Source organism: Lethenteron reissneri, chromosome 21 (assembly GCF_015708825.2).
Source record: "Lethenteron reissneri isolate LAM-NWPU_2019-01 chromosome 21, ASM1570882v1, whole genome shotgun sequence".
NCBI lineage: Eukaryota > Metazoa > Chordata > Hyperoartia > Petromyzontiformes > Petromyzontidae > Lethenteron > Lethenteron reissneri.
In genome coordinates, this window is record NC_083799.1 from 22,069,514 (window position 1) to 22,082,116 (window position 12,603).

The 12,603-nt window shown below is 42.3% G+C and overlaps 1 protein-coding gene across 1 annotated transcript in view; it reads left to right on the forward strand.

The window, feature by feature from the left end:
• Window positions 1-10,933, forward strand: part of LOC133344958 (amyloid beta A4 precursor protein-binding family B member 1-interacting protein-like) — a 41,799-nt gene extending 30,866 nt beyond the window's left edge. Inside the window, exons 14-15 of the mRNA XM_061555287.1 lie at window positions 3,656-3,765; window positions 8,528-10,933. Of these exons, the coding sequence (XP_061411271.1) occupies window positions 3,656-3,765; window positions 8,528-9,562 (1,145 nt within the window). The 3' untranslated portion in view covers window positions 9,563-10,933. The remainder of the gene's footprint in view (window positions 1-3,655; window positions 3,766-8,527) is intronic.
• Window positions 10,934-12,603: the final 1,670 nt, after the last annotated feature.

Consider the following 12,603-nt stretch of genomic DNA (forward strand, 5'->3'; position numbering starts at 1 on the left):
TCAAGAAACAATTGACAGCACACCCAAAGGCCACATATTAGTTGTCATGGGAGATTGGAATGCAAAAATAAGTGACATGCGGACAACTTGGATAACTGGACAGCATGGCCTTGGAAAAACGAATGATGCTGGGGGCATTTTATATATTTTTTGTGCTGCCAATGACCTAGTCATTACAAATACTCTCTTTAAGTAGAGATGGAGAGAATACACAGAGACACTGTATAAGCTAGATGAAAGCATTCGCAAAAAAAATTGTGCAGGAGAGTATGAACAAGAACCTATTGTGATTGAGTGTGAAGTACACAAAAGACCATGAAAGCGCATACAAACAAAGCTCCAGGAGGATATGGCATACCCATTGAGCTCATCAAGGTGTAATGTGAGGATATATCCGGCTCACTGACGTATCACAACTCGTCATGATGATTGGCTCTGCCGGTCCTGGTCTATAGCCAATGGGGGGAAGCCTAGGGGCGTGGCCCTGACATAATGGAAAGGTGACAGCTGTAAGTAGAGGATTGGTTCTGCTGGCTTTGGCCACAGCCAATGGGGAGATGAGTCAGGGGCGTGGTCCCGGGAGCTTACGAGGGAGCCTGGAATATTCCATGGAGGCTAACCAGGATTGGTGGAAACGTACCACGTGACCCAGGTATTAAATAGGGGTGGAGACGAACGACACGTGGTCAGAACGGGAACGAACAGAGGAAGGGGGCCACGCGGGAGCGGGGCTCCGGGTTGCCACGTGGCAGTGCGTCTCTCTCTATCCCTCTCACGCTGCCTGAAGGAAAGCTGTAATACAAGTTGAATAAAAGACGGATTCCAGAAGTCGCCTCAACGACCTTTATTACAAAGGGATCAGGAGATGAGACTATTACTCAGTTTTCAGCCAACAGATTTGGTCGAGTGGCGAGTGGCGCAGAGACTGGAAGCGTTCAGTATTTATATATATACCTATACATACAGTAAGGTGACCCCAGAGAATGATCCAGCAACCGTACTATAGCTCTCATATCCCATACCAGCAAGCTTTTGCTGAAGATTATTCAACATAGAATGGACATATATGTAGAAAAAAACTACCAGATGTTCAAGCAGGCTTCAGGAAAATAAGAGCAACAAGGGACCAAATTGCGAACATCAGACGGATAATGGAAAGATCAAACAAATAGAGGCAACAGCTGTACCCCTCCTTTATTGACTACAGCAAAGCTTTTGATTGTGTGGACCATGAACTGATGTGGATTACAATGAAGGAAATGGGAATCCCACTAACCTTGTATGCCTTTTACATAATCTATATGCCAATCAAAAAGCAACGGTTAAAACAGAGTATGGGGAGACACAATAATTTGACATATTCTTGGTTATTTCGGTAAAGTCACGTAGAAGGGAAACAATAAAAATATAAAAATATAAAACAATTAAATTCTCACGACGTTTCGACTGCAACACAAGCAATCATCATCATCAAAACCACAGCAAGAAAATGTTCTTGCTGTGGTTTTCACACTTGATGATGATTGCTTGTGTTGCAGTCGAAACGGCATTGAGAATTTTATTGTTTTATATTTTTATTATTTTATTGTTTCCCTTCTATATTTTCTTGCTGTGGAGAATTTTCTTGTTTTATATTTTTTATATTTTTATTATTTTATTGTTTACCTTCTACGTGACTTTACCGAAAGAACCAAGCATATGAATCCCTGCAGTCACGAAAGCTTTAAATCAAAAAAATAATTTAACAATGGGAAAGGAGTAAGACAGGGATATATACTGTCTCCATACCTATGCAATTTATGCGAGAGGCAGGCCTGGATTCCATCGAATCAGGCGTGAACATTGGAAGCAGACTAATAAACAAATTAGGATATACTGATGATACCATCCTACTAGCAAATAGCCAAGCTGAACTTATGACCCCATTGGTAAATGTTAAAGAAGCTTGTGAGAAGGCTGAACTCTGACTCGATCTCCAAAAGACAAAGGCGATGGCGACACAACACCGAAACTCATTTAGTCTGGGAAATTATCCAATCGAAGTTGTGAAGAACGTTGTATGCATGGGCTCCTTGATTGCTGAAGACGTTGAGTGTAGCCACGAGATCAGAAGGCGGTTGGTTAGTTTGCGGTAGAACAGCCATGTTAGGCTCAATACGATATGGAGAGACAAGGGCATTACCATAAACACCAAGAAGAGGCTTGTCGAAGCTCTGTTATGCCCTCTTGCCCTATATGGATGTGAGTCGTGGACGCCGAGATTGAGTAAGTGAAAGAGGATCAGCGCATTTGAGATGTGGCGCTGGAGAAGAATGATACGTATACCATGGACAGCAAAAATATCAAACATGCCCGTCCTGAGAGAGATTGGTCCTGCGCTTCTACTCGAGGCCTTATTCGTGAAGCAAGAATTGACAAACTTTGGACACGTTATGAGGACCTCTGGACTAGAGGAATCGGTCTTGCTCGGGACTAGAAAAAGTAGCAGGGGCAGAGGTCGACCTCGGAGAAGGTGGATGGACGACATCAAGAACACCGCTGGCCTTATACACTAACCCAGCTACGAGATGCAGCGGAGAGGCAGGTGTGGATGGCAGAGTCTGGTTGTGGATGTCACCAGAGGTCGTACTCGACCTAACAGCAACAGTTGTTGACAAGTTGACTGCCTGGAATCCAAATAGCGTTATATGATTAGCAGTGCATGTGAGTCAACAAGTTTGTAAAAGATAGATATATAATCCCGCCATTAAACTGTAATTAGGAAATTAGTATTTATGCTTAACAATTGGCAGCTCATTAAGACTTAGGGATATGGCCAATATTTTTGGGAACATGTGACTATAAACACTGGGTGAGAGCCATACGTTTGTAATTACAAAATGTTCCAAAGCAACATTACATTTCCCATATTAATTACCACTTCGACAAAGTAAATGCACGTGTACGATGTCGTGACTGAAAATGAAACTGTTTCATTACATTCATCACTGATTCTTCTTTTACCAATTAGTTGTCACCAGTTAAGACATTATTTTTGTAATATATATAAATGTATACATTAGCTTGAAAATAACATACGCTGTATCACTTAACTCAAGCGAAACTATAAAAATATGCGTGCTGCCATAATTCAGGAATCCACTGTGGTGAACGAGAGCAGACACATGGCTAAAAACCTCCTCTCGTTCACGACACATTCGTTCTTTTAACATCTGCTAGAGACAAAATCGAGTATCTACTCTTTTGACTTTTATTTACCCATGATGGTCTATGGAAACGTGCAAATGAATTTGTGTCTCGGCATTGCTTTTTTTCGCATTGAATGCGGTCCCATATTTAACCCTTGCCCTACTGTTACCAATAGCACCTGGCCATCTGGCAGCATTTGTTTAACAAGCCTGACTCTGCTCACGAGACACAGGTCAAAACTGGTCCAGATTTTGTTTGATCAATAAATGTTGCTTTATAATATTTGTCTGGAAAGCCAATCTGCTCATGAAAAGAAACATATAGTTTTATTTATATGTGGAGGCACAAAATAGATGTTTGCGTTCATATATTTATACACACATAAATACATAGAAGCCTGAGTTGCAAAGAACAAACTCATCACCTACAAAGTTCTTCGTGACACGCGGGTGACTGTGCTGTGTAGGTGTGGTGGCCGACAGCCCGACATCGAAAGGAGTGCGCAGCACCAACACCGTCAGCGCCATCTTCTCCGAGGCTTGGAAACGAGGCACCGAGCTCACACAGGTCCACCGGGTCAGTGCGATCATGTGTGCGTGCGTGCGTTAGGCCATTGCTATGGATATATGTCTCGGTTTCGCAGCCAATCTTTGGTGTGGATGAATTTTTGTGTGCATGTGTGTATACGAGTGCAACGGTTAACGGTCTGCGCTACGAACCTGACTATTCGGGTTCGATTCCCACTCACGGCCAACATCAGTGACGATTTTCTGAACCGGTCCTGGGCCTCCCCGAGGTCTGCCTCAAATGAGTACCTGGTGCGATGTGTAAACATCACCACTAGGGAGACAAAGGCGCCTGGACGTGGTGCTGGCCACCCACCCCCTCGTGTGCCGTGCTGGTCTTCATAGGTGCTCGCTAACAGCACTTACCCCAACAGTCTGTTAAAGCTATATGGGGGATCTTTGTTTTTGTGAGTATGCCCACGGATTATAAAAACAGTTGGCACAACGGGTCATAACCTCATTTTTTAGGATGCCAGGTAACCAAAGTGATGCATTTTTTGTAGAGATACAAGAGGCCACAGCATGTTACTGGGGAAAAGGCCCATGGATAGATTACAAGAGCCAGTGAAGAGTTGGCAGATGAATGCTTCATAGCATCATCAAAATCACACCATGCACTGCTGCTCTTGCGAATCAGTGTTCCCTCTGTGTTGGCACATTTTTTTAAGTGACAAACACAGTAGTGCATTGCATCTGGATTTTCAAATGCAGGCAATTCATTTATATATTCAGAGCATTAAAATCAATGTATCTGTGCACAATTTTTTATAGTGTATCATGAATAATAAAAACTAAATTCCAACAAAGACATGGAACCCAGTTGTAAGCGAAAGAGAATATTGTTGGCCTTGCATTTACAACGAGGAGTTAGGCGGTGTTATTCTATACATGCACGTACACGTACGCTAGAAATTAATGCTTGCATTAATGTAAAATCTAATCGCAGTGTAGTTTCATTTAGAGTGAACGCTATTAGCATTTCCAACACTGAATAACATGTTATTCCATACACTGAATTCTTTACAAGATGACATCTAACCATATGCATGAGATCTTAAAAGTAATGTTGTGTTTTTATAGCCCTCCAGCATCCAGTATTTTAAGAACCATTACAGATGAGAGGGGGGGGGGGGCATTCTGTTCATCCGGCTTGTCGATTGTCAGTTCAAGATAGATTCTAGAATCTCTGTAAGGTGTTTCTTGAAGGGTCCCAGTGAATCTCGGGTGCCAAAGTGGTGAGATGTTAACTACCTTGCCTAGTATGCAGGGGTTCGTGGGTTCGATTCTAACCCTGATGCCCGCTGTATATTTGTAGTTTGCGTGTTATCTCTCCCCGTGATCACGTGGAGTTTTCTCAGGGTCCTCCGGTTTTTCCCTCCACATTTAGAGTATTTGGCTGCTAGAAATTTCCACATGATGATGACCAATTCGTTGAGCTATCATTTGTGGCTGGGTCACTTCTGCAAAAGAGCTATGTAGCTCAGTGGGCCTTACCTGGTAAAATAACAATAGTGTAGTGAGTTCGACTGAGTCGCAGACGTACTCTTTGAGGCAACACATTTATTAACACCAAGACACGGGGTAACTGCCCCTTAACAGAATAACAACCTATGGTGGTGACCACCAGGCTAACTAAACTAATTACATCGTAACTAGCTACAATGGACCGGACCCCAGCTTGGGTCCCGGTCCACGTGTTGGAGACTCTGTAGGACGTAGAACGTAGACGAAGGTTTCTTCAGGATGAACAACAGTGCCGGTCCCGCTGGGGGACCCGGCTTATATCCTTTGTGGCGTGGCTGGCCCCGCCCTTAGCCACGACCACCTTCCAGAATCCTCGAACAGGATCTCGACCCTGACACGTGACCACCCCTATCCCCCACTTGGGGCCCCTGTGTAGACTTAACCGGTCTCGTGTCCTCTGGGATCAACCAGAGTGCCACGGCCCTTAGTAACCCAATTTCCATTGCTGGCACTCCCGCACCCTATCCTGTAGGGGCCGACACTGCACGCCAAGCGTGGTGCCATCCAGCAGTGTCAGTCAGCGCTCACCGAGCCCCTCTAGGGCCGGTACTGCACCCACATCCAAGTGGTGTCCGCGACGTCGCTACATCGCATGCCGTGCCTCTCTTGGGCCGGCACCACACAGTGACATCCTGTGATGTCACTACAATAGTAACAAAAAATAGAATTTGCTTGCACCGCGTGTGGTTTGGGCAGCCGGGGTTCCAGATTGCAGCTGTTCTTTGCGTAATACACAATCGCCTCCTTGCCCCGGTCCTGAACTTTTCCTCATGCAGCTTCCACCTGTAGCCTCTGGTTCTCTTCTTCTCATCTGTGTTGAGCCTTGTCATGTTAAATGTGACTGATATTGCCACTGGTGTTGTAACCTGTAAATCAAGTGTAGTGTCATCTGATTTAAGCCATAAGTTATTGAGGTTCATCGAAGGTTAAACAAACACAAAATAAACACTCTGTGACTAAGAGCACACTCTCATTGGTGGCAGCTGGTAACCTACTTAGTTTATGTGTTGATGGAGTCATAAAAGTGTCTCTACAAACAAATTCAGTGTCCATTAGCATTTAGAGCAATATGGGTTTTATGGCTTGGGATCCAGTATTTTTTTTGTTACTGAAAATATTCTTTGGTTCTTTCGGTAAAGTCACGTAGGTAGAAAAAATAATAGATCACAACGTTTCGATCGCCACACAAGCAACGTGACTTTACCAAAAGAACCAAAGAGTATGGATTCCTGCAGTCACGAAAACTTCAAATCAAGATTTAACATATTCTGCTACATTCTATGGCTATAGATATAGGATTTTACATGGCAACATTTTTATTCTCTCCCTTTTTGAGAACAAAATATTTGTATTCAAATAAGTTTTTCTATACCTAGTGTACATGTCACTTTATTGTCTGTTGATGTACAGGGGTGCAGATTCATATGTTGGGCAAATGTTCCTATGCAAAACAATCATATGCCTTTGTCACCATCAAAAATGTGGCAAATCACTTTCGCAAAGTGTTTTGGACATTCCTTCCAATATGAATTTGCCCATTGGTTGGGTGCTCTTCTGGTGCAATGAAAGGTGTTACACAAATGGTAATGGGTTAACCTTTATACAGCCCAAAAATTTTACTGACATTAATGATTCATACGTCTTGTCTGCTCAAGCGTGTCAACTCGCATTGCAATTTGACGACAAAAACATTTACATAAAACATATTTCGTGTTACGTAACACGAGCTTCTTTGGGAAATGGCCTGGTGTTTCCATTGTTGAAAATATTTTTAACGGGTATCATAATATCAGTAGCTGAAGATTTCCAGAGAGCCACAATTGATTTTCCTCTTATGAACATCATTTATCAGGAGGCGACCCTGTCTTCCACGTGCAAACACTCACGAATCATCACATATTATCAAACATCCTGACAGAAGTTGATAATGGTGAAACATGGTGACTGTTTGCTTCATTAGTTACAACTGTATGTCATCCATTGCTGGACGAAGGTCTCCGCACACACTGTCATGAAGGTGATTTTTATTTTTACCATATTCCACCACGTTCGTCAGTGCAGGATGGTTAAGACCGGCTCATCACCAATGTTTGCCATGGCCAAGAAATGAACCCAAGTTGCCATTTTCAGAGCAAAATGCACCAACCACTATGTCACCATGCTCCACTGATTTTGCTTACATAATGGTACATTTAGAAACAAATTCTGCACAATGATTATGGAGGCCGTTAATTAACAATGATTTAAGATATTTTGCCTTCATTATCAGTTTGCCATATATCTCGGTCATAATTTGATATTGATGTATATTTAAGCAATGAAACAAATTAAAACGTACAGCTCACATATTAAAAATATTTACATCCTAACATATGTTTTTAAATATTCGCTTGGTGGTGGTGGCTAGCAACGCATAAAATCCAACACTGTAGAGACGAGGGTTCGTGGATCAAATAAGTATTGGGAAACTCCCTTCCTGGCTTGCCATGAGAATGCAGAACAGTAAATGTGGACCCAAACCAGTTCCATATTTATGGGATCAAGCGTTGCCCCCTCACAAGCGCAGGTTTTCGCCAGGTACTCCAGTTACCACCCACATACACATATACAGTAATATACAGATTTACGTCTCCCCCTTTTACGTCCTTACTTAATTAATACCACTACCTGATTTGAGTTCCCTCAACCCACACCTACATGGTTGACAGCATCATCCATCCTTTATCGTATCCGTCACCTTGGCCTTGGCCTCTGCCTACCCTGTAAATTGCTTTGATTTACGTCGTTTCGATATTCATTGCACCTTTTAGGAATGCATCCCCGATCGAATATCGTATACATATGTTTACAATCAGGAATTATGTACACAGTAATTAATTTGTATCTTGCATACACAGATGAATGTGATGTCCTGAAAGTAACCGATCAACTTGATACCCAAAATTAGTTGACATGTGACATTTATGTAAATACTACATATTTATTGAAAATGACTGACCTCATACAGCCAAGTTAAAGTGTCTCTGTATTCAATTACAAAATGGGGCTACATTAGTTTCCATTGTCAGTTTTGATTCATCGATGCCAATTGCACATCTGTATGATGGGGGCCACTTCCTGTGTAGAACAACCACCCTTACTTCCCAAAGAGTGCTGCTATTTGCATTGCCAAAGGATATGACAGAGTTATAATTTGTTTATTGTAAGCGTGACTGTGATTACCAAAATGTGTGCCAATTTTTTTGCAGGAGAGTCAACTGGATGATGTATTCCTGCCACTCCCTCCACCACCTGGTGCTCTGGAGAACTCGGACACAGCAGGAGCAGAAATGTCCTTTCCTCCTCCTCCTGAATCTTTTGTGCAAACCAAGGTCCAAGGCCCAGCGCCACAAGCTCGGCCCATTATCAAGTCAGATGATGTTTCTTCTCCATCTCCTCCTCCATGTGATGGGTTTCCTCCTCCTCCACCTGACACCTTTCCTCCCCCACCTCCTCCAGCAGCAATACCTCAAAGCAGGCCAGCACCGGCGGCTAGAATGAGTGCCAACCCGGCGAGCGGAGTTGTTGTGGCAGTCAGAGCAAAGAAACCTCCATCAGTGCCACAACGCAAATCGAGCCGCCTTTCAAGCAGCGACATAGAACAGGTGCAAGGCATGATGATGGCAGATGACTTTCCACCACCACCCCCGCCTGAAGAGTTTATGCCACCTCCTCCATCTTTCCTTCCTCCACCACCAAAATATTACCCTCCACAAGAAATGGCACTGCCACCTCCTCCCCCTTGCAATGCTCCTACACTTCCTTCTTTTCCAAAACCACGTCCACCAGCTGGCAAGGCACCACAGCCTCCCCAAATCCCATGTGCTCCACAGCTCCATAACAAAGTTGGCACAATACATCAAGCACCGAGAGCCCACAATTCCTTACCCTCAGCTCAACCCAGCATGCCAGATGTGTCCATCTCAGCCCCTCCTGGTGCTGCAGTACCACCACCACCGCCCCCGCCGCCGCCACCGCCACCACCACCAGTTACATCGAGTTCAACCATGCATGTAAAAGCAGTTAACCCTTGTAATGTGGTCCTCAAAAAAACACCTGTCAATCCCATCCCTCCACCCAAGCCCAACTTCCTAGATGATCTTGCAAACACTCTTAGAAAGAAACAACTGGCACAAAACGCTGGGGATGGAGCAACAGGACCATCAGTGTTGACGCTGTCACCTCCACGACCCATTCCTCCAAAGCCTGGCTTCCCACCTCCGAGTTTTCATGGTACAGGTTAATCCCTGATATATATGTCCATTAATTAACAGCAAGTTGGCAAACTAATCGCTGATTGCAATTTTAAGAGTTAGCGTACACAACCTAACCTCATAGAAACTAACATCAAATCTAATTTTGAGTCTCACCCCCATTACGTGAGATTGAGAACTGTTGGTGCAGGATTACTTCAGTGCACAAAATTGTGTAAGTAATTAACCGTTTTCAATGTTGAAACTAGTAAATTGCCCAATTTCCCCAATCAATTGGAACATTTCTCTGTTGCACCATCATGATATTTTTGTTTGTTAATACAAAGTATTATTTGAATATGAAAAGGGATGCTCATATTTAATTGAAAACTCCAGTCACTTACTTAAAAAAAACAATTTTTTATCATTTCGTATGCAGACTCATTCTTGGAAGATATATGCTCACTGCAATGCTGAAAACACTTTTAAAATTGCACATCATCCTCGACATTGTATTTAAATAATGAAAATGTTGGTAATGAAAACAGAGATCAGAGTTTCTTTGTTGTAAAGAATATCATTAAAATACTTCTTGCTTGAATTTCAAGAAATGTAGCATAAAATTTACTTAGAAATTAAGTGTTACAGCACAACACACAATGTCAGTGCATTTTCATCACCAACTATGACAAATTCTTACATGCGCATCTGTTTATCTCTCATAATACCTAATCTTCTAACGTCCATATTATCTCAGATAAAAATGGTATTCGCACATTTGTGATTGAAATTATCCTGCCATAACACACTTATAAACACAGTATGTTCTGATTTCCCAAGTTGTATCATGTCATTATAGATCCATCCATCCAATCTGGTTAATCCCCTCCAACATATTTGTAAATTATGTGTCTTACACACATCACTTAATGTCATGATGTGGAAATATGACTTGCAGGTGGCCACAATGTCAGTGGCATGCAATGAAGCCACTTCAGATAAGTAGTGAAATCTGGTAAAAACAAGATAACATCCTCTCTAGATAATGAGATTCCCCATCACCTGGAAAAAAAACAAATGCAGTTCAAAATTGAGTAACACATAATCCTAAAATGAAATACCAATAGCCTCATGCGACACTTTTGCATGAGGCACGAATCGATTCACTCGGCTACAACATTTGATGAATTGTCACATATGCCAGGGGAACTAAATTCGTTTGACTTTTTAAACTTTGTGTTGTCCAGTCTGTTAAGTTTGTTTTGCTCCCTTAGTCTAAATGGAAAATTAGCTCATCACGTGTGGATAAATTACCTGAATCATAAATAATCATTTATTACATGCATGATTCAATATTTAATGTATCATGATTTTTACTGTAATCTATGAATTGATGTGTCATTAAATGCCACATTTTCCCCATGTAAACGTGTGTTTATTGAATGTGGACAAGCCTCACGTATTTTCGTTAAAGATTTCCAGTGCGTGTACAATGCTACGGCAATGCAGTGGACTTTTAATCACTTCGTTGGGAATGTTATAAAACACACCTGACTGCACAACCCTGCTATGCAGCCTGCCATTTTTTGATGAATGGACCACATAACCTGGGTAAAAAGAAAACAGGTGACCTAGTTAAATGAAAGCCTTTTCACTGTGACATTACAGTACATGCTCTTTGAATAAAATGTTTTATTAAACATGGAACATTAATGTTGCATGACAATGTATTAGAAAGAAAAACAAGTTTTTAAAGTACCACACACACTGGACGAAGGTGAGTGTGACAGAAAAAAACTGTTTCTGCCAATATTAAACTTTGACGTTGATTTTCCTATAATATTTCGCAAAGTGTGATTTCTTTCAAGCTAATGCATTGTGGTACACCGATCTACATTCGAGCAATTCAAAATATAGCAGTTGCTCAACATAGATGTTTGCACACTACTTCATGACTGGGTGCAGCAAGGCACTGGGTTAACAATCATCGTTTTGTTATGCTCTTTCGTGTTTTTATTGATTTACTCTGCAGTGAAAAAGAAGTACTCATAATAATGGTTATACTGGTAGGAACCTCCTGGTTACACCAGCCCACAGGGGATTATTGTGTCTGTCCCTCGTGCATCCAAAAATGGGAGGGGTGGGGCTGGGTGGAGAGGGGAGGGTGGGGAGGGGCTGGGTGGGGAGGGTGGGCCTGGTTGGGGGGTGGGAAGGGTGGGGCTGGGTGGGAAGGGGCTGGTCACCCCGTGGTGCCCTTAAACGTTTAACCTACTCACGCCGGCTTGTGCCCGCCCTCACAGTCGGCCATATTTGCGGAATACACCACGCCGCCGTTGACCCTGGCCATTGACCGAGCAACCCAACGTTCCTACCAGCTCGCTCCGCAGGAATGTGTGATAGCATATATGTGTCATTAACCCACCAACACCCGACACAGCCAATTAGTAAGGTTTGTCACGTGAACAAAATGTGTCAATTAGAAAATTATTTCAGCAAATCGAATTGATGCCGAGTAAACCCACACATAACATTTACAATTGTGTATGACGTTTTGCTGGTACATCAGGCGATTTGCCATAATTATAATCATCAGCAAAACTAATTGGCTGTGTCGGGTGGTGATGGGTTAACAACTATTTATATTTACACAATCTAACCCAAAAACCTTTATTATGAATCATATTGGTCGCCAAAACCTACGTGTTACATTAAAAAAAACAAGTACATTGTAATTTAAACGTTATTGCATTGGATAGGGAAAACGGAAGGGAAAATTCGAAAAGGAAGATAGCAGATACGTTTGTGGAACAAAGTGAGCAGTTGGGATGGGAATCTCCACGAGAGACGTTGAAGCTCACGCATCTATCATGGGTATCAACCCTCAGTTATGAGGATGACAATAGACGTATAGGTGCTTTCTAGACATAATTAGAAAATGCACCATAGTAATTGTACTATATGATCTGAAAGAGCATAACTAATTTTTTTTTACAGAATATGGACAAAAATCATCCACAAAAGTGTTGTACTTCAAATTCACATCCGATGGTAAATACATGGTCAAAACAGCAATGTCAAAATAGGCAAGAATT